This window comes from Lycorma delicatula, chromosome 10, assembly GCF_047948215.1.
Source record: "Lycorma delicatula isolate Av1 chromosome 10, ASM4794821v1, whole genome shotgun sequence".
NCBI classification, from domain to species: domain Eukaryota; kingdom Metazoa; phylum Arthropoda; class Insecta; order Hemiptera; family Fulgoridae; genus Lycorma; species Lycorma delicatula.
In genome coordinates this window covers 87,552,911-87,575,920 of record NC_134464.1, presented here as the reverse complement: position 1 = coordinate 87,575,920, position 23,010 = coordinate 87,552,911, and the positions used below count along the sequence as shown (strand labels likewise).

Below are 23,010 nucleotides of genomic sequence, written 5' to 3'. Positions count from 1 at the left end.
AGGGTGTATGTATATATGTTTTTTTCACCGTAAAAACTCAACGGCTGAACCGATTTAGATGAATGGAATCTTTACGTTAACGGGAGTGTCATAGGAGATATATATATATATATGTAGTAGTGGAGATTTACCGACTGAACCGTAAACTTTAATGAATTGAATTAATGAACTGTGAACCTCTTTCATTGTGTTAGTTGGGCTTGAAGTAAACGATTCACATGAATCGAATGAATATTACAAAAATGATAGAATTAAATTTACGTTAAATAATATTAAAAAATGTCTGTTTAATAATAATAGGCTTCTCGTGGGGACTGCGTTTGAGGTTAGAGTGGTGAGGTGATACGAGCAGCTCGTGCGAGGCTAGACCAATCGTCACCATCAACTGGTAACAAACGGGTGCTCCTAGGGCGCTGATTTAGGAGGTGCAATGAGGTTCTCTTATAATTCTCTGCAAACGATCGTCCGATTTTTAACATTCAAACGGGCTATTTGCTAGTATAATCATACAAAATCACGACGGAACCAAACCAGAACAAAAATTAACTGATATACTCAGAAATGGAACTTTTACAATACTGCCCAAAAAGGAGTGTAATGTATATAGGATACGTGTATGTATGTATGTTTTATTCCATCGTAGCTTTTAGATAAAAAAAAGTTATACAAAATTCGAATTTTATTTAGACTAGACCAAATTGTATTATACGTATCAGTTTCTAGTAACTTTTCAAAACATTTCTTGGCATGCTTCTGAACTGCTTTTTTTGCTCTTTTTAGTTCTTCAGGGCTATCCTTACGTCGCTCAATCACATCCGTGATGTGGACAATTAATTTCTCGCGAGAATATATTTTTGTTTTGTATACAATTTTTTTCATCCAAATTTTTTAACATCAATTTTCAGCAGTAAATTTTGGTTTTACAAAACATTACCGAAATAGAATTTGGGTTTTGCTTACATTAAATATGTACTTTTCTGACAAACGTACTGATTCTAAGTAAAACACGAATTTTTCTTACTTTTGTTTGTTTTATTCAACTTATAGTACACTTTATTCAAAATTAAATTCTCTACACGTTTTGTTTAAATTTTTACGTCTTTATTACCCATTTAATAAAGTTATTGTACGTCAAAGATAAAACACAAGGTTTTTTACCCCAATTTATTGGTTGTCACCCTAGATTATTCAAAAAATACTACAGATATGGTTCTGGAACCTATTTTATTCTATTTTTTAAGTCAAAACCATAAGATATCACCAATTTTACCTCTTAATTAACGCCGTATAAATTTCACTACGACCTCGTTTCACCGAGGTACCTGAAATCCGAGCGAAATTTTTCACTAGCCGTAACTCGCAAACGCATTTTGTATATAAACTTTTTCCACTATTTTCACAAGTAGAATAGCTTTAGAAAGTCCCGGGAGAACTTCGTGATACACCTGTATGCGGTCCCCGATCGAACGAGACAATTATTATAAAGGAGTATATTAGACCTAGGATGAATATAATTTCTGATTATTGGTGTAATTACGATGATCTACAAAGTTACAATTTTATTCATCAAACTGTTGTTTAACTTTCGAACTCCAGTTACCAGGGACGCATACACAGTGGAAAATTTACGGGCAGCAGCGAAAAGACTGAATCGCAAGAAGTGTATGATGGATCGAGATCTACAATAGATTTCTATTTATGCGAATTATCTGACGCCAATGTAACATTGAGAGGGACCTGTTCGATAAACCTTTTCAGGATATTGCTTTGTTTTGGTCTCCGCAACAGTGAATGAATATATGTAAGAGTTATTTTTTACTATTACATTAGCGATTTAGGAAATGTGTCCGTTTTCAAAATAAGACTCGATTCTATATTTCTCTTCTTCTCTATTCTTCTTAAGACCTCTTCATCTGTAACTATACCGACCTATTTTATTTTGAAAATTCTCTTTTAAAGCTATATTTCAAGTCCTCTTTATGCTTTTCTATTGTATATCATTAACATAAGCGCACTATTTCACACAAATATTTTCCAAGAATCTTTTCAAGTTTTTTTTTTTTAATTAAAAATTTTACCGTTTTTATACGTCTATCTTTTTTCTTTATCTAATATATTATATGAAAAAAATATATATATTAATTCTTTTTAACTTGAGTTTATTTTTATAATCGTTTGACGAACAAGTTGAAAATAATATATGATCAATTTAAGCACAGTTTTATTTGTTTTCCACAAAACAACTCTTTAATCGTTTAACTAATGATAAAAAGTAATCTAATTTGTAATATTTCAAGAAAATATTTCCAAAAATAAATGGGGCTATATAATTTAATGAGTCGTTTCAATACTGCTTAATTTAAATATTTAAATAGTTATAAAATATTTAAAACGCAGGAAGAACTGTTCGCTTTGATAAAAATTTCTTTAAAATGTTGAATTCTAAGAAAGTATTTATAACAGAGTTCTGTTAGGTATATATAATAACGAATTTCTTACTGGAGTAAAAGAAAAGTTGATAGCCTCATGGATATGAGAAATTATTAAAATGACGGCTACTTGCACCTAAAAAATATGTAGTTATTACTTATTGATTAGTATGCTAATTTTTACTTTCACTGATACGTAAGTACCTACGCACATACGTACTTATTTTTTTTTTTTTGGTCTAGATGAACTAGTTGGACCCTAAAACAAAGATTTTCAAAAAACCCCACTTTTAACACGATCATCATACTTTCCCCTAATACAGCTATTCTAGTTATATTGCCTGGAAATTAAAAACGATATACCGGAAATTAAAAAAAAAAAAACCGTTTCGGCATGCCGGAAAGCGGGGATAGATTTCACCGGTGCTAAGTACGGGATAAAAAGATTTCCACCTTAAAATTAAGAAAAATTTCAAATTTACTCGATACGATAATGGTTGCACGTGAAAAACGTTTCACATTTTTAGCGTAGGTCAAGCCCATCTTCTTATAATTCCAGTAAACTTTTGGTCATCCCTTGCCGTAAGCGTTGGTCATATCAAAAATTTATTTTAGGCGAAGGTTTTAGGTAATGTTTAGAGGACTAATGACCACTTTAAACCGATTCGATACTGTGCCTATTAAGGAAGGTATGATGTTTTTGTCTTTAAAACCCCATTTTTTACACCCCCTGGGTCAATGGTTGGCGATATCAAAAACCTTTACTTTCATAAGTTTTAGACCCTTATTCAAAGAATAATAGAATCTTTAAAAAGAATTGGATATTTTACTTAATAAGAAAGTCATAACGATATTTTGTTTTTTTTAAAAAAAGCCCCCTCATTCCCACCCCAACGATCCGATTTTGTCCATTAACAAACTCGACCGAGATTTTGGGTCGCTATATTTTATGTATCAATCTGAAAGTGATTCGCAAAAAATTACGGCAGTTATCGCGTCCACAAGAAAGCGAAATAAGTCAAAAATATATGGATAATTCATTCGGTTTGAAAAATTGATATTTTACATAAAAATAAAAACAATAATTTAATTTTAATTATTAAAGATCTTTTATTTAATGAAAGTCCATTTAAAACCGCGATCTCGTTTATATTCAACATCGGACTTTTAATTATTAAATATCATGTTTTCAAGGCATTTAAATATAAAACGATGCGTTTATATTAAAGTGTAAGCTGCCCTATCCCTATCCTATTCGTATTATATTGTAATATAATATAATACATATTAAATTTAAACTTGTTAATCGTATTATTATTATTTATTATAAGCCTCTCATTACATGTGTATTATTCGTATTTTTTTATAAATTTTGTTTTTATAAGATAGACATTTTTAATATTATTACGTTCAATTAAATGAAATATTTTATCTCTTTAATTTTTAAATAGCAAATGTAATAATACTTATATTACTTGAACACTCGTTTATAATTCTATTTTTCAATGTCGACATTAGAATATAAACAACAAATACACACACACACACACACACACACACACACACGCGCGCGCGTAACCTATTACTTCAGGATTATTATATTTTTTTCTGTTTAGCCTCCGGAACTACTGTAAGGTATTACTTCAGAGGATGAATGAGGAAGATAAGTATGAGTGTAAATGAAGTGTAGTCTTGTACGGTCTCAGGTCGACAATTTCTAAGATGTATGGTTAATTGAATCCCAACCACCAAAGAACACTTGTATCCACTATCTAGAATTCAAATTCGTAAAAAATTTACTCTTGTCTTTGCTAGGATTTGAACCTTAAAACTCTCGACTTCGAAATCAGCTGATTCGCGATGACGAGTTAACCAATAGACCAACCCGATTACCAATTAACGGTGGGTTTACCGATTAAACCTGGTGATGGTGTATGGCATCACGCTTAGTCCGCTTACACTGTTAGGTAAGTTCTAGGAGCTATTTACGACACCGGTCGCTAAATTGTTTCGAAGCTCAGTAGCCGTTTGTGGCACAGACATTCGGTATTATGCTTTAGGGCGACCGAATGGGATGGTGGTGGAAGAAACACCAAGCAAAAAAAAAAATTAACTGTTACTTATAAATCCTTGTAAGAAGTAAAGGAAATATCTTGATCCCGAAAAATTTCGGTTTTCAGATTTCAACGGAAATTTCCATTTGACCATCCGTGAATCCATTTTGACTATTTTCGGCGTGACGTCTGTACGTACGTATGTACGGATGTATTTCCCATAACTCAAAAACGATTAGGCCTAGAATTTTGAAATTTTGGATTTAGTACTGTTGTAACATCTAATTGTCCACCTCCCATTTTGATTGCAATCGACTGAACCAAAAGTGTTCAAAAAACCCCAAAATCCAAAAACTTTGAATTTTGGAGTTTTTCTTAACTGCAGTAAAAAGCTCTCATTGAGAGCTTTTCAACGATATGTCATAAGGGGGATTTATTTTCATCGGTTCCAGAATTATAGTCAAACAAAATTTTAATTAATGAAATATTTGGATCTTAGAAGGGAAAGGTACATCGGCATCGGTTTGAATCAGATTTCTATTCATTTTTTTAATTTATATATATTGATCTATTAACAATTATTAACCTCTGATTTTAAAAAAATGGACAATAAATAATAATTCAATAATAATAGTAAAAAAATATGAAAAAAAATCTGAAATTATTATTAAAATAAAATTTTATCTAGTTTTCATTTAAAAAACATGTGTATATGTAATTTAATAAGCGTACAAGAAAACCCACCGAGCTGGTCTAGTGATAAACTCGTCATCGCAAATCAGCTAATTTCGAAGTCGAGAGTTCTAAGGTTCAAATCCTAGTAAAGGCAGTTACTTTTATACGGATTTGAATACTAAAATCGAATACTATAAAATACTATAAAAAAAAACTGATGTGTGTCCACATCAGTTTTTTTTTTATAAATAATTCTTGACCGTTTTCTCTTTTGATTATTTTTTCGATAATATCTCTAGTGATTAAAATAAAATTAACATTTTTAATTAAAAAATAAATAAAATAATGAGGTAGGAATAAAGATAACAAATAGTCGAGGAAAAAATATTTAACCAAAAATAATTTATAACACAATATAAAATTCCGTTCATCAAAGGCCGTTCATCTGGCCTAAATGGAAGATATAATCCGGATGAACGAAATCTCGGATAATCCTGAAATATTTTTAGCTTATTATTATTATTATTGTAAAGTTTATAAAAGAGAAACTTACCAGAAATAGTGTTTATGTACCATCAAATAATAGCAAAGTTCATACTTTACTTACAATAAGCTCAACTTTGAAGAAAATATTCACAATTCATTGAACGAGAAACAAGTAAGTTTAAAGCTATTACTACGGCTTTAGCAGTTCAAGTTTCTTTTTAAAGACACGCGTAAACCTATAGTTTATACCCTTTCAATCTAATTATGTAAGATTATGATATATAAAAATTTACCAAATTGAAGAAAAAAATTAATAAACTCAATTAAATAAAGTTAGCCAGGGGCTTCGCCCCCTGAACCCCTGCTGTATTCTTATCCTTATGATTACGAGAGTATTAACGATAAATAACAATTAAAGCCTGAAAAAAGGTGTTTTTCCTCTGACGTTTCACGACATAGAAGCACTCATTCACTTCTGCTGTAGCGAAGCGACACCTCGAGTCTGGGCGTATCGCTGTCGATCAGCAGCTAACCGAGAATCAAGCACTTTAGCTGTTTCAAAGGACCGAGATACTCTCATCGTTTTAGCAGCCTTTGAATAACTAGAAAGATTATTTCTCTTCCTTGAAGGTATAATATTTTTAATTTTTGTCAATCCGAAATCTACAACCGAAATAAATAATCAAATCCCATTACAGTTCGCTAAATGCGCTTATTTAAGCTAATTATATTAATAATAACAGACTAATAAATATTAAATGTTTTAAAGATATTAATTAAAAAAATAATTATTCGTTGAACTCTATTACAGTAAAAGAAATACAACGAAGTAAAATCAGTAATTTTTTTTCTTTGATGAATACCTTTATTAGGAATATCGCGATAATTCTAATCGGCGAACCTAGTCTAAATCTACAAAATTTTATTAAAATCTGTCCAGTTGTTTTTGCGAGATGCGAGTTCACTGCTTAACATTTTATCGTAAATAAAATGTTAAGATATAAATTTTAAATGACTCGTGTCACCGAATCGGTGAAGATAATAGGTCTTAACGAATTGCATCCGGATAAAATAGTACACTACAGTAGGAACAAATAAAGATTGCGCAGGAGCGGTGGGAGGACATACGTCACATATCTTTCAATTTATCTTACTACTGCTGCACTGCAACTGCACTCGAAACTAATTATTGCACCGTAGAAATTTTACGTGGGTAAGATATTTACTAGAATAGAGATCAAAGACGGGTAGTAAAAATAGCTCGGCGAGGAAGATAAAGCATTTTAAGTAATTAAGCTGTCCGTATCACAGAAATATACTTTCACACTTGTGACCTTCAAAATTATTATTGTAGGTCATCGACCGATTACTCCCACTACTTACAAACATCCCCCACTTTTCACAAAATGATATATACTGTTGTAATAATAATAATAATACGACTGGGAATTGCTCCTATTCTATTTCATTCTGCAACCCACGTACTGATAATGAAGAAGAAAATTAATTAATTAATTTCCGTAGGAGTAAAAGATGAAGCGAATGTAAAAAAAAAAATTATTGGCGTAGGTTATAGTAAGTTGGATGGTTAAAGGAAATCTTGTCACATCGTTGAAGTGTAATATTAATTTTACATCTGAGTAAACTCTTTCTTTTAATTATGTCATTATAATAGAAAAATTATAACATCATCAGATATTTTTAAATTTATTATATATAATATATGTAAATATTTAAAAAATCTAAAAAAATGTTTTTAAAGTTAATTTTATTGGCATAATAATCTTAACAAAATCTTGTGAAAACAATTTCACGACTAATCGGTTTCAGATTGGATAAAATTTTTTAGCTATACTGGATTTAATTAATTTTAAAATCAATGACTTATATAAATTTTTTTTCCACAGTTAATAATTAAAACCATATCTAAAATTAGCTGGATCCCCGCCGTGTTCGTTATCCTCACGGTTGTGAAAATAATATTTATAAAATCTATAAACGAAGCTATTTGCAATACGTTGTTGTAGGCTCTTATATCGTTTAGAAAATCTTTGGATTTATGATGGTCTGCATTCAGCTACGCTTCAAGTACCTTCGGCGGTTCTTGAATCGGAAGTAAATTAATCTTTCCTGACGCACAACATATCCCTTTTGGTTCCCCTTTCCATCTCCGAGCACTACTGTACGAACACACCTCTGTCATGGCGCCAATATTTCTACAATCTAATCTGTACGTTAAATAAAGTCGCATCTATTCTTATGCGACCACGGTGGCTCTACAGCGACAGTATGAAATCGTGTGGAATTTAGTGCGATTCGCGTTGCAAAATTATTGCGGCTTGAATCTGGGCGTAGCGCTCTCGATAAGCAACTAACCGATAATCCCGCGCTTCAGCTGTTGTAGAGAACCGAGACACTCTCATTGTTTTAGCAAACTTTAAATAATAAGAAAGGTTATCTCTTTATCTTGAAGGTAACTTCTTTATCTATGATAATAATTTTATAATAATCGCGTATTAGAATATTTAAAAGTATACAGATCTCAACTCGGAAATCTTTGTCTTTTACCGTGCTAACACAAATATAACACAAATATGTTTTCCTTACATATTTTAACCCGCAATAGTAACATCGTGATAATTCTAACTGGAAATAACGATCAAGCCTCTTAGGTATAAATCCACAAAACTTTATTAAAATCGTATCCAGTAGTTTTTGCACGATCCTTGCAAATGGACGACCCTAGTTATCATTTTATTATATGTATAGATTGCTAACAGCAATATAAAGAATAAGCCGTTATAGTTTAGCGTTATATAACATTATAATTTTATAAGAATTTAAAATTTGCATTAAACTGTTCAGGCGCCGTGATGTGTAAAATATAATATGTGTATAAGCAAAAAGAGTATTTATTTTCAAAGAGTATTCATTTTTAATTTAAGGAAGTAAATATAATTTTTATACGTATCGCCTAAGTCTATTATCTTTCAGTGGAAATCTATAATCGATAATTACTTCGCATTATATTGAAAACAACAACGACCTTTCTTTCCATACGCGTCCTTAACACCTGTATAATCTTTAAATAAATAAAAGTAATGCGGGGGTTGTAACAATGTTACGTACCTTTTTAAGAAATAAAGCTAAGGTAGATTTAAGACGATGAAGTATCTTCAAATAAGTTTATAATATTTCACAAAAATTTCGTATTATCTAAACACTCGAAGATGTTAAAGATTTCCCCCGATCGGCGTGTTACAAAGTTTCTTTCTGAACCGGATGATTTTTAGGTTGGCCAGATTTGGTTCGATTAATTCAGACTTGCGTCCGGAGTGTAGAACCTTTGAAGATGTGAACCGTGTCTTATACGTCTGCCCCGGATACATTGATGTGCAAGTTAATCGGAAAACCGAAAGGGATGGAACAAAGTTGTTGGCTTCCTTGGATTCTTAGCCCTGCGGAGGATGGCTAAGGAGGTCTGATGCTGTTATAGATGTACGGATAGAATAGCAACCAGGATGGCTAGGGGTCCGCCTGGGTGCTTACCAAGGCATTTTGGCATTGAGCTCCGGTTACCTGAAATATTCACTGTTAAGATGTGTGGAGAACTTTGTGATAGAGCTGGGTTGTGGGAAGGTGTAGTAAGTATTGTCCTCGCTCCCGAAAGCGGATAAGAGCAGAAAGAAATAAGGTATATTTTCATTAGAGACTTATTAAAGTCGTGAATCTGTTTCTTGACTTTTAAGTAAATCAAGAATACTTAGAATAAATTGAATCGCAGGACAACGATTAACACTTGTTTTGTTGCTAGTTGAGGATGGTATTTTTGGTGTTTACAGACACCATCAAGTAACGATCTGAGCGCATAGTTTAGTTGAAGTTAGATATAGGAAAAGTTTTTGTGTAAAACCTTCGATGTTAGAGGAAGCCGTGGGGGTGCGTTTCCGCGAAACGTTAACTTGATAATGAAAGGTTGTAAGTTTTAGTAGATGGTCGTAGTTGTAAGAGGACATATAAAGGCCAAAGTAGATCGTGTAAATACACCGATGGAAATGTCTGCCGAAGCATTTACAACGGTAACCTCCTGACAGAGGCCAAACTGATGACTGTGTTGTGTTATCGAGTTTAGAAGGTCCAAAAGACGACCTCCAGTAAAGCCCAACAGGGCTGTACGTCGATGTGTTAAGAGTCGTTCTTCGATTTTAAGAATGTACGTCAACAAAATTGTTTGTGGACTAAATATACGTTTGACTTAAATCTAAAGATAAGGTCTTTTCACCTTTTCATCTCAACGGTTTGTCTTTTTATTGTAGATTATTGAATTTTTTTTTAACTCTTGTCTTTCAAAAGGATGAAGTAGTGAAAATGGTTCGTACGGTTGGTATATAATTCGAAACCTGGTCGAACCGGTTGTATTTTAACACTATTAGTTCGATGATACTGACCCAGTCATTCCAATCAAAAATTCTGCTAGTGGCTTCTAATTAACATTACAATCTCGCGTGGCTATCCGTGGATGTACCAATCTGCCGTACAATTCAATAAATGAACAAGAGTTGCAGCTGCTTGTGGACCTTGAATCAAGAAAGCATCATTAGATGTCTGAAGACCTCCGGAATATCATACGAATAAAAAAAGGACGACTGTAAAATTTCAGGACTCTTTGGAACAAGGAAAAGATCATTTAATATTTTACCTCCCCGTTTTTTAACTACAGAATTTTTAGGCCGCATTTAAAAAAATAAATTAAAAATATTTAAATTAACGAACTCATCATTTTTTATTTCCTAGTACGAAGGAAAGGAAGTTTGAGATTGCGAAAAATTTCGGTTTTCATATTTCAACGGAAATATCCATTATGACTAGTTTTGATATGACGTCTGTACCTACGTATGTACGAATGTATCTCGCATAACTTAAAAACGATTAGCCGTAGTATGTTGAAATTTTGGATTTAAGACTGTTGTAACATCTAGTGTGCGTCTCCCCTTTTGATAGCAATTGACCGAACTAAAAGTGTACAAAACAGCTCAAAATCCAAAAACCAAAGGTTTTTGGACTTTTTCTTAAGTCCAGTAATAAGCCCTCATTGAGAGCTTTTCAACGATATATCATAAGTGGTACTTATTTTCATCGGTTCCAGAGTTACAGCCAAATAAAATTTTAATAAATGAAATATTTAGATCTTACAAGGGAAGGCACATCGCTTCGAATCAGACTTTATCTCCTTTTTCTAACTTATTTTAATCTATTTTTTTAACTTTTTTTTTAATTTAAATAAATTTATTTATTAACCCGTGATTGTAAAAAGAAAATAATAAATAATTATTCAAAAATAATAATAAAATATGAAAATAAATCAGAAGTTAGTGAAATAGAATTTTATGTACTTTTAAAAATGTGTATATGTAATTTAATAGGCGTACAAGGAAGTCATGTGGTGTCCACATCAGATTTTTTAATATTTAACTTTTTCTCGTACGCATTTTTATTTTTGTTTTTTAGAAAAAAACCCCATGAAATAATATAGCTAGTACTACCTATGTTGAATAGATTCTTTTCGGAAATGAGAAAGAATGTTTAATTAATATTTTGAGAATACTAAAATATAAATAGCTATTTCATAAAAATTTAACAAAAATTTCTTATTAAATTTATATTTTCAGTAATTAAAAACAGAAATAGGCAAAAATTTTCATAAATCTCACATTTTTTTCTTTAACGAATCCCTCCATAAGCCACACAGAGCGGCTAAATAAATGCGAGATACAATTTAAAAAAATATTATAAATTACATTTGATCTTAAATATAAACTATATGAAATCTCCTTTTACGTTTATATAGGTTGCGTTCTAAGTAAGAAAGTAGTTTGTGATCAATCGGCTTACATAATCGCTCAGCCGTCCGACTTTCGCTTAGAGTGCAGTAGTCCATTTATAATCGATTAAAATACTGTGTAAATCAGATCTTTTATTAATTTTGTGCCGAAAACTGATTTCAAAAGATTTCGTAGAATTTTCCGTGAAAAAGATATTTTACACAATGATTTTAGGGTTTACAAATAAACGATCAAATTATGAACCTAACTTATTTGAAAAATATTGACAATAGTGTGTTATAAAAGGACCGCATAACAGATAATATGATAACTTAAAAATAAATGTCTATACTGAAGCAGATTATCCTTAAAAACAATAATTATTACAAGTATTCATAGGCGAGAGAATATATGTCAAAAAAATTTTGTGGACTAACTTTACATTTTAATTATATCTAAAGAAGAGGTCTTTACACCTTTTCATCTCATCGGTTAGCCTTTTTATTGTAGATTTTTGAATTTTATTTTTAAGTTATAAAGCTTATTTGTTCAAGCGGGAAGGTAAGACCCTACAGATTTTTATTTTTTTAGATTATTTTGTAACTTGTTGTGAATAAAATTTGTGAGCACTTATGCGGGGAGTACACAAGCGAGAAAGAAACCGGTTAGAATATGTTGTTATAGGAAATGAAATCTTGTCAGTCGCAACGGAAGGATCAGTAAAAGGGAAAAGGAAGCGAGGAAGAAGAAAGATGAAATGAAGACTGGAAAATATAAGGGGAGGAAAGAAAAGGCTTGGGACAGATACGGATAGAAACTGCAGTGGCGTAAGAGACCTACCGCCCGGCAGAACACCAGATAATGATGATGATAACTCTACATGAATGATGACTGCATAACAGACTAGAGATAAAAGAGGTTTTTTCGCAGATTCACTGCTAAAAGACTCCTACTCCTGAGATATTATAATAATTTTGAAAAAGAATAAATAATGTAGTATATACTTACCCTTAACAGTAATATTTTTTTTTATCATCTGAAGGCAAATATTTATTGAACGCGGTTGATATCATAAATCTAGCATGTTTTTAAATGCGATTTAGGACTATATAGAATACGGCAAAATAAACCGTCTGAGTTGCGGAATCTTATCCGGTCATTAAAAAAACACTCGATATAGATTTTTAAAACAAATCTTTCCTAAAAATTCATATATCCGGTCAGTCTAGATAAGCGTACTACAAAGGCAATTTAGGAATCGGAAAAGCTCCTTAATCACAAGTAATGTGAAATAAACAGACGCACGTTTGATTTTTACTTTTCAGAATTTTTTATAGAGAAAAACGCCAAAATACAGAGCTTTACCAACAAATACTGGAAAGTATAACGTTTTTTTAAAAAAAGCAAAAGAAATAGTCCTATTTTTATTTTTGGTAGTAAAAATAATTTCTGTTAATCTAATGTAATGGAAAAATGTTTGGTCTCTTTACAGAAAATATCACAATTCTCCAACAAATAAAATATTTCATTACGTTTGAATAATCGTATTATAATAACGAATATAAAATTCCACGACTTCAAATTTAATTTCTTTTTCCGGTTTCTAATTAATACGTTAAATTATGTTTGATTTACGAAATTATTAAAAAAAAGCATTATCAATGAATAAGCTAATTAATATTTATCGTTTACCCAATTCATTAGCTAAACCGACATACGTGAAAAGTAAATAAGCATTAATATAAATTTATAACATTTTTACTATTAATAGATTATTTAAAAATAATTTTCCATTACAATTTATATGAATAGCATCAATCAACCGTACTTTTAATAATAAACTTACCGTAAGACTACGTCAGATTGACGTCATTCGCTCGTAATTTTAAAACAAAGATTCATCTTCGGTAACGTTACTTTATTTTTATAAACTCGGTTCATTATTAAAATACGAAGTAAATTTTTCGTAAAAAAAAAATTTTCACAGTTTAAATTTTTTTAATTTTACGATTTTAAAATGTCACAAAAATATTTCAGATTTAGAAAAAAGATTTATGAAAGATTATTTTTACTTTACTTTTCTCTTATAATTTTTAACGTTCCAAAGAAATTAAATCATTAAAAATACAGATTTGTTAAAATGTGTAAAAGCCCTGATTTAAAACCTTAATAATAAAAAAAATTTGAAAACAGAATCGGTTACAATATTTCTTTATTTTACCAACTTTTATCTAGTGAAACGTTTTTCTGTAATCTACACATGTAAAAGAATGCGTCGTGAGCGATTCATGTCAGCGACCGACAAAGACTGCTGAAGATAAATCGATGAAAATTTGTATGCGCGTTCTTCTTTTTGGTGTAAATGTAAGAAAAGATTTTCTTAAAGATTACGAGTTTAAAGGGTTAAAATGGAGCAACAATGAAATTTACTATTTTTTTTTTTTTTTTTTTAATTTTTCGATAACAAAAAAAGATATTTACTTGATTTTTATTGTGCACAATCCTCATGTAAATATCTAAAACCCCATTTCTACATTTTTCGAAATTCCAGTTTTAAATGGGTGAAGAAAAGTAAAAAAAAACTTTGAAAAATGATTGCAAATTTTCCCCCCATTTCCGAATATACTAAACGAGATATTCGCTAGATTTTGGCTTACAAATACTCTGAAGATAATTATCTAAAAACCATTTTCGGGTTTTTTTTAATTTCGATTTTTTAAGGTGCGAGACGTTTTACGGTGCGGCGGCTCAACCAACACAGCCGCTGATACTGTACGTGCTACGCGACTGGCTTCACCTGTCTACGGTTACTTGACTAAAAAACTGACCTGTACGGGAAATGCAAGTAACCGTATAGCGCGGACAAAACCGCGACGGGGATGCTAGTTAATTATAAATTATAATTAAATGTTTCATTAAGAGGAAGTATATAATTGGCGTTCCTTAATGTTAATAATATTACTGACGTGCGTTCAAAATATTAAATAATACGTAATATCTATTAACGTATAATTATTGTCGCGTTGTAATATGACAATAATATACAATATTGTCGTATTGTGTTCGGCGTTTTCGTTCGGGTATTGCATCTTAGGAGATTATTGAGGCTGAGGTGCGGCAGATTGTTTGCGGTTTTGCAAGGCAAAAGGCTCCTGGGTAAGACGCAATCAACAACAAGAAGCACTTTCAGTGTCGCTAAGAAACCGTGTAATGCCTTCTTCGTCATTCGTAGGGCGATTCACCCCGATCGGGATCTAAATTTTAAAACGACGAAAATTTTGAATAAAAGTGTACGCTAGCGATTATGCTATACGCAGTCCCTGTTTGGGCAAGCAGAACGAGGTATAAAAGTTATCGCGATATTCTGTTTAAAACTCACAGTCTCCTGTTACCGTGACCGGGAGCTACAGGACTATTTCACGTAAGGCGGTTCTAGTTATCGCGGGTGTTAAACCAATTGACGTCACTGCGTCGGAACGTCATCCAAAAATTAATAAAAATAAAGGAATTAATCTACACTAAAAAAAAAAATAAAAAATCAATTACGTTACGCTGCGAAGATGTCGGGAGAATGTCAGTTACATACTGCGCAGCATATTCGGGAAACAGAGGAAGAAGGTTGTGGTATATTTGGTAAGACAGATGGGATGAGACGGCAGATGGCGGTATACGCACGATCTCTTTCCGGACGTAAAAGCGTTGAGAGTCGCTTCATCGATCTCCCGGAACCGACATGTGACTTCCTCGGTTCCTTTCGGGACTAGCGCATTTCAGACAGGCCAGCTCGATTTGGTTTGACTTACTCGGGTCAGTGTCCTAGATGCTTAGTATCGGATGATGCGTATCATATGCTGTATGTCTGCTTAAAATATGAGTTTAGGGGTGCAGAGGCATGTCGATACATGCCTTGCGGCATAACTCGTGGCAGAGCTTTTCCCTCCTCCGACAAAAAAAATTTATGCCTACTACGCATACTAATAATTAGGGATCGATAGTTACTGCCGATCTTTATGATCAACATAACATAAAAATTTCTAAATAATTATATTAATTATTTAGTTGACAAAAAGTATTCTTCTAGATCATCTATTTAAAAAAATATTATTTTTGCCGTCATTTATTTCCGGACAAAAAATTTTAAAAGACTGCCTTAAAAATCTTTTACCATATCTATTTACCCTTCATACGGTACATATTTAAATGGAGCAACAATGAAAGGTGATCTGGCTTGTACATCAGATAGTCCCGGGTTTGATTACCGGTCAAGACTCAAGCATTTTTTCACTTTTTTCATCCACCTCATTTTCCAAAATGTTTTCAAAAGCATCAAGATCGTAGTATTAAAATTAAAAATAAATAATATGAAAAGGAATTGAAGATGCGTAAAAAGTTTGCATGGAATATTGTAAGTGAAAAAAATTTAAATTGGCGAATAAAAAAATTATGAATTAAATAAAAGAAGAATTATTATATATATCTATCTGAATGTAAAATCTTTAGATTGTAATAGTTCATCTATATTTATCTCTTATTAATAAATTTGTTAAAACAGAAATAAAATCTATGACTTTGGGCCCGATGACTACGTTAAAAGAAATCATAAACGTATTTTAAAAGTATAAATATCATAAATACTTGTATAATAAAATAAAAATCGGTTATTATAAAATAAGGTGATGCTGGAATAAATAAACAAAAAATTGTATTACACGATAAAATCTATGAAGCCTAAAAATAGTATAAGAGGATTATTTAAAAATATATGTCTATTTTCTTTTGTAAAACTGTATTATGTGTAGTCTAAATAACTAAAGTAACGCGATGAGTAATTTAAGGATAAAGTAGTTTGATAGAGATAAATAGAGGTATTTAGCTGTTGCCGTGGAAACGCATGCTTCCAACCAATACGGTAAGTCGATGGAGTGTGTTTCTATAGCAATTACTCCCACTACTTGATTCAATCTTCAAGTCTCCGCCTATCTTTGATACAAATATCTCGGAAAAAACTGACGCTTCTAGTATCCTGGCTGCTTCACAAATGCCCTATAAATCATAAGAAAAACCGCGAAAAGTAATGTAAAGCAGCAAATTAATTTACCGTTTCATCTATGAAATAAAAAAAAGAGATTTACCTCGCATGATATTTTATAACTAAATCGATTCTCCGGTGCATAATTCATTTAAATCACTAACGCCGTAATATTGTAGAAAAACTATGAAAATAATTATTTTTTTTTCAATATTCACATAAACCATATCTTTTCCATTATGGATAAATAAAAAGTAAATAACGATTTAATTGTTTTACGATCATTTTTCGTACCTAAGACTGATTTAATCACTTTATTTTTTCAATCGGATATTTAACAAAATTTATTTTTCACAGAAAAATTAATAATTTATCCGACTTACCTGGCGGAATGATAGCCCCTTCCTTCCATTCAGAAGGTTCCGCGTTCAAATCTCAGTCAACAGTGGAATTTTCTGGAAAAAAAATTCACCTCGTTTAAAAAAAAGAAGAAAAAAATTAAAGCGACTATAGTTGAGCATTACTCTGTCATTGTGATCATTAATAAAAAATAAACAATAAACATCAAACGCACAAAAAATATTAAACAAGTTTTTTTTTTATCTTCAGTCATTTGACTGGTTTGATGCAGCTCTCCAAGATTCCCTATCTAGTGCTAGTCGTTTCATTTCAGTATACCCTCTACATCCTACATCCCTAACAATTTGTTTTACATATTCCAAACGTGGCCTGCCTACACAATTTTTTCCTTCTACCTGTCCTTCCAATATTAAAGCGACTATTCCAGGATGCCTTAGTACGTGGCCTATAAGTCTGTCTCTTCTTTTAACTATATTTTTCCAAACGCTTCTTTCTTCATCTATTTGTCGCAATACCTCTTCATTTGTCACTTTATCCACCCATCTGATTTTTAACATTCTCCTATAGCACCACATTTCAAAAGCTTCTAATCTTTTCTTCTCAGATACTCCGATCGTCCACGTTTCACTTCCATATAAAGCGACACTCCAAACATATACTTTCAAAAATCTTTTCCTGACATTTAAACTAATTTTTGATGTAAACAAATTGCATTTCTTACTGAAGGCTCGTTTAGCTTGTGCTATTCGGCATTTTATATCGCTCCTGCTTCGTCCATCTTTAGTAATTCTACTTCCCAAATAACAAAATTCTTCTACCTCCATAATCTTTTCTCCTCCTATTTAAACAAGTACGTAATAATATATTTTTGTGATTAAAAAAAGAAAAAAAACGAGTTATTCCCGTTCCACGGACGTACATTTTTATTAAATGTATTTTAAAATCCCATCTTCTGATATTTAAACAGACCCCAGGGTTCCCACGGGACGCTGTTTGGGAGATGCTATGGGATGCTCTTATAATATCTCTGAAAACAACAGTCCGATTTTTAAAATTCAAAATAAAATTTATTTTTTTATTCCCGAATATAAAGAATTTCAGACAACTTTGAACTAGATATACTTTTTTCCAAATTTTAATCTGAATTTTTAAAAATATACTTACGTTTTTTAACGTATTACTTTATTTTATAATATATAAATGTATTATATTTTATAAAAATCCTAACTTATTTTCTTAAAAATAAATAGAAGTAAAAATAAAAGTTGTAAACAGCGGAACTCAAATCAGATGTTTGGCCTTTGCGGATTTTTTAGTAAAGACCACTATATTTATTTTTTTACTGCTTTTAATTCTAGTTATGCTTAATTTATTTACGGATTTATAAACAAAAAAATTCGCCGTCTACATGAAAAAAATTAGGTTGAAAGATATAACCCACCTAGTCTAGTGGTCTAGTGGTGAACGCGTCATCCGAAATCACCCGATTTGGAAGAGGAGAGTTCCAGCGTTCAAGTCCTTGTAAAGGCAATTACATTTAAACGAATTTGAATACTAGATCGTGGATATCGGTGTTCTTTGGTGGTTGGGTTTCAATTAACCACACATCTCAGGAATGGTCGAACTGAGACTGTGTAAGACTACACTTCATTTACACTCACACATATCATCCTCATTCATCCTCTGAAGTAATACTTACGGTAATTCCTGGAGGCTAAACAGGAAAAAGAAAGAAAAAGGTTAAAAGATATGAAAAAGTAAGAAACCTGTATTTTGAAAAAAATAGAAAAAGGAATGCAGAGAAACGATATTAATTAATCGTTAGCAAATGTGAATTTATGTTATTAATTAATTTTTTTTAAATATTAATACTTCCAGTAACAATAATTTTAAGAAAATGAACAAAATAAAATTTATAACCCAAGCTCCTCAAAGCTTTTAAAAAAATCAATAAACAATAACTACAAATTTTTAAAAATGCTCAAATCATTTAAACATAATACTTTAACCATTTTTTAACAGTTCACTTACCACCCTTTATTAGGCTTCAAATTTAAAAAGTCAAACTTTAAAAAAATTGAAAACCTTTAATCCTTTTATTCTTTATTCTACTTTATTAAAATTTCTTTTTGTTTTATTTCAATTTAAAATTTAGATTAATTTACAAAAACCTGCTCGCCTAAAAAAACTTATTTGTAAAATAACGCAAACATCAGGAACTTGGTAAAAGAAAGAAAAATAAGGTAGAAAAATTGTATAAAGATGTTGAAAACGAGCGTAAAGTACAGCTATTTGGAATAAGAATTATTATTTTTAATTTTAGCTGAGAAATTAGTTACTTTAATCTAAACAAGAAAGTATTACAAATATCATAATGACATCAGACTATGTATCGTTAAGCGTTAAAAGCAATACTAACAAAATCTTCAAATCGTTTATGTAGAAAATATAATCTTTAGTTTAAAACATCTTCCTATTAAATTACATGGAAAACTTACAGCTGGACCACCAAAGAAAGTTTTTCCACAAAATTGAAATAGTCATCGAAAATCGTTCCACTTTTAAAGAGTAGGTCTTGAAAATATATAAGTATATATTTTTTTTAAATTAAAATATATGTAAGGATAGAATTAATTCATTCTTTAAAAAAAAAAAATTTAAATAATTATTATAACGATTATAATCGACGAAAATAATTTATTTTATTTTTTTATATTTTAAGGAAGAAAGAGCGTGCAAAAAAGTATCTGAATTTGGATGGCGTTTAAACTGCAAAGAATACTGGAAAAGGGATTTACCAAATCAACATCTAAGAAATAACAGAAAAAGAAAGAAGCCTCTATCTCGTATGGTCAGTAGGTTATCAGTTAATCGATCTAGATGTAAATTAAAAAGTAAAAAATATATAAAACGGGTATATATTATGAAATAAATCATTTTTTTACTATAAAATAAATAATATCAACAGGTAAATTATTACGAAATAATAATTAATTTTTTTAATATTTCGTCAAGTTTAAACGTAAAATTAAGTTATTATTTATTTAATAATAGTAATAATAATATTGAATAAATAACTCGTTATTTAAATTAGTTTAATAACCGACGAAATATTTAAATTACAAAATTCTATTAACAAAAAATTCAGTATTCTTGGCGTTTAATTTTTTCTGAATGAAAATTTATTTTATTCATAACATATTTAGATGTTTAATTATAGAGAATTTTAATATTTAAAGTACTATTACGTTGCGCTATACACTATTATTCAAAATCGAGTTGAAATGGAAAATAAAATAATTTTTCAACCGTCTAGACAGTATTATTCCCCACCGTATGTGAATATCACCAGCTATGCAAGAACAACACATGCGTAGATAACTCATTGTAATTTCAAAAACCTCAACGTTATAAGAAAGAATTTTGGATGATGAAATTGTGGGGTTCAAAAGATATGAATATGGGGTACCTTTATAATAGGCAATATTTAATCAAAAATGATAATAAAATAAATTATTATCCCCACCGTATTTTAAGGTTCGTTTTTCCTGTATTTTTCTGTCCATTCTGACAATTTATGAAGATGAGTTGGCCTCGAGTTTCATGGAGGGATTGTTGGGAGCGGCGATACCTAAAGACACGGGTAAGGAGAAAAAGTCATTCTGGTGGTCGCCGGAGCTCTACGAGCTGCAGCGGGCTATGAAGAGGAAAAGGCGGAATGCTCAGAGAGAACGTGATTCGGTCCGTCGCGAGTGGAAGTGTGGTGAATATCGGCGAGCCAGGAATAAGTATTTCAACGCAATAAGAACAACGAAAAGAGATTCCTGACGTTCGTTCGTGACGGATCAGGGTAATAAAGACCCGTGGAGTACAGTGTATCGTCTGGTCGCAGGAAAAAAGAAAGAAGAGGTGCTCCTTTTCTCGATGGAATTCGGTGGCGGAATGGTGATCGACAAGAAGTTCGTAGTAATGCGGCTGCCGGACGATAATAAATATGAGGAGACTGCTTACCATCGGCGAATTAGAGAAACTCTACTGGAGTTTCGGACGGATAGTCATTCGGAAGAGATTACAGAAGAAGAAATTGGGGCTGTGGTGGCGTCTCTGAAAACAGGAAAGGTTCCTGGGTTTGATGGCGTAACAGCAGAATTGGTGAGAGCATTACAAGAAGAAGTTAACAACGATTATTTAACGTGTTACTAAAAACTGGCAAATTTCCAGCTTGCTGGAAGTTTGGGATAGTGAAAATACTTTATAAAGGACAGGGAAGGATCCGATCTCGCCAGGATCATACAGACCCCAACACTTACCGGTGTTGGGGAAATCGCATGAGAAAGTCCTGTTTAACAGGATGTATAGTAGGATGAACAACGAAGGATTTCTCCCCGATCATCAGTATGGATTCAGGCCCGGAAGAGGGACTGAAGATTCAGTGTCGTCGTTAGTTGAGGCTGTAGAGACATCTGAGTGTCTGTATGTTTTGTGTGTATTCCTCGATATCTCGGGGGCTTTCGACTGAATAAGGTGGCGGTCGGTTATCTATCATCTAGGAAGACGGGGGACTATATAGGAAGAATATCAATTCCTGTGTAGTTACTTCGCTGACCGTGAAGTGATTCTACGGCATGGATCTGCGGAATGGAAGAAGTTTCTGACGAAAGGTTTTTGCAAGGAAATGTGCTGGGACCCCTTTTGTGGATAGTAGAGTTTGACTCCTTCCTGAGACTTCGGTTACCGGAGGGTTGTCAGCTCTGTTCATACGCTGATGATGCACAGTTGTTGGTGGAAGCCAATTCGCGGAACCGGCTAGAAGAAAGAGCGACAAAAGCCGTCGAGATATTGGGGAATTGGAGTAACATGCACAGGATGGAGTTTAGTGCAGAAAAAAATAAGATGTTGTTAAAGGGTTCGTTACAACGAAAACCGTTGGTAAAGATCGGTGAGAAGAATATTAGGTACGCCAAGACCCAGAGACATTTAGGAGTTATCATGGATGAACGACGTGACGATAAGGAGCACGTGCCTCAAGTCTGTGGGAAGACATACGCTGCATTTAATAACAAAAGGGGAGTAGTCAACTACAAGTGCGGACTTGACTTCCGAACGTTGAGGATTCTCTAAAGGCTTAGCGGAAGGAATAATATTATATGCAGCGTCGATCTGGGCACATAGGATGTTGTTGGTGCACTTTCGAAAGAAACCGTTGAGCATACAACGTTTGATTCTGTTAACGGTCATATGGCGTTACAAGACGGTGTGAAGCCGTTAGACATAACAGCAAGAGAACGGTTGAAGATTAGAGAGTTGAGGAAGTCGGGTGCGTGTGGAGACAAGGAGTTGTTGTCAAGAAGAGAGAAAGCAATAATTGAAGAGGGCTTCGAGAAATGGCAGCAGAGGTGGGATACATCATCGAAGGGTCTATACACGTACGCGATTTTTCCAAGAGTACGAGAGAGATGCAGTAGAAAGTGGCTAACAGGTGAACAATCACATGACGCAGGACTTGACAGGCCTAGGTGATTTTAACAGCAAGTTGCATGGTTTTGGTCTTGTGCCGAGTCCTAATTGTGTGCGTTGTTGAAAGGTGGAAACGGCTGAGCACGTGTTTCTGGAGTGCTAGGGATTCCAGGAGGAGCGGCGGCAGTTCGAACGACAGCTTAGAGAAGTGGATGTTACATTTATCTAAGAAGAGATTTGCAGCGGTAAGATCACCTATAGTAAGTTCAGTCAATACGTAAACAAAATTTTAGAACAAAAGAGTAATTACTGAAGATTGTCCGTGGGCGCGAGGGGTAACGCGATTGAAGATTGTCCGCAAGATCATTGAAGATTTCCGAGGCACGATGGAAAAATAGTTTGTTTAGACATTAGAGGTAGGAAATTGAATGGATTAGCAGAAACAGTTTAAGTAGATTATAAGTTAGGAGCAGGAATTTAGTTATGAAAAATGAATCGGTTAGAGAAATTAAACAATTCGTTAGGTGTAGATTAGGTTAGGGATGGTAGAATTGTAGCAGTTTTTAAAGTCAGTATGCCCTGTAGGAAAAAAAAATTGTAAACGGGAGCATACAGCAAGTAAGAGCGCAGAAAAGAAAGAAGATAAAGCGATCGAGGAATTAAGCTACAGCGTAGAAGAAAATCGTTGGAGTCTCAAA

The 23,010-nt window shown here is 32.3% G+C and overlaps 1 protein-coding gene across 2 annotated transcripts in view; it reads left to right on the top strand.

The window, feature by feature from the left end:
- LOC142331113 (uncharacterized) overlaps nucleotides 1-23,010 on the top strand; it is a 93,236-nt gene that overhangs the window by 37,563 nt on the left and 32,663 nt on the right. For both annotated transcript variants that reach the window (XM_075376792.1, XM_075376791.1), the window contains exon 4: nucleotides 19,578-19,706. In XM_075376792.1, the coding sequence (XP_075232907.1) occupies nucleotides 19,578-19,706 (129 nt within the window). The remainder of the gene's footprint in view (nucleotides 1-19,577; nucleotides 19,707-23,010) is intronic.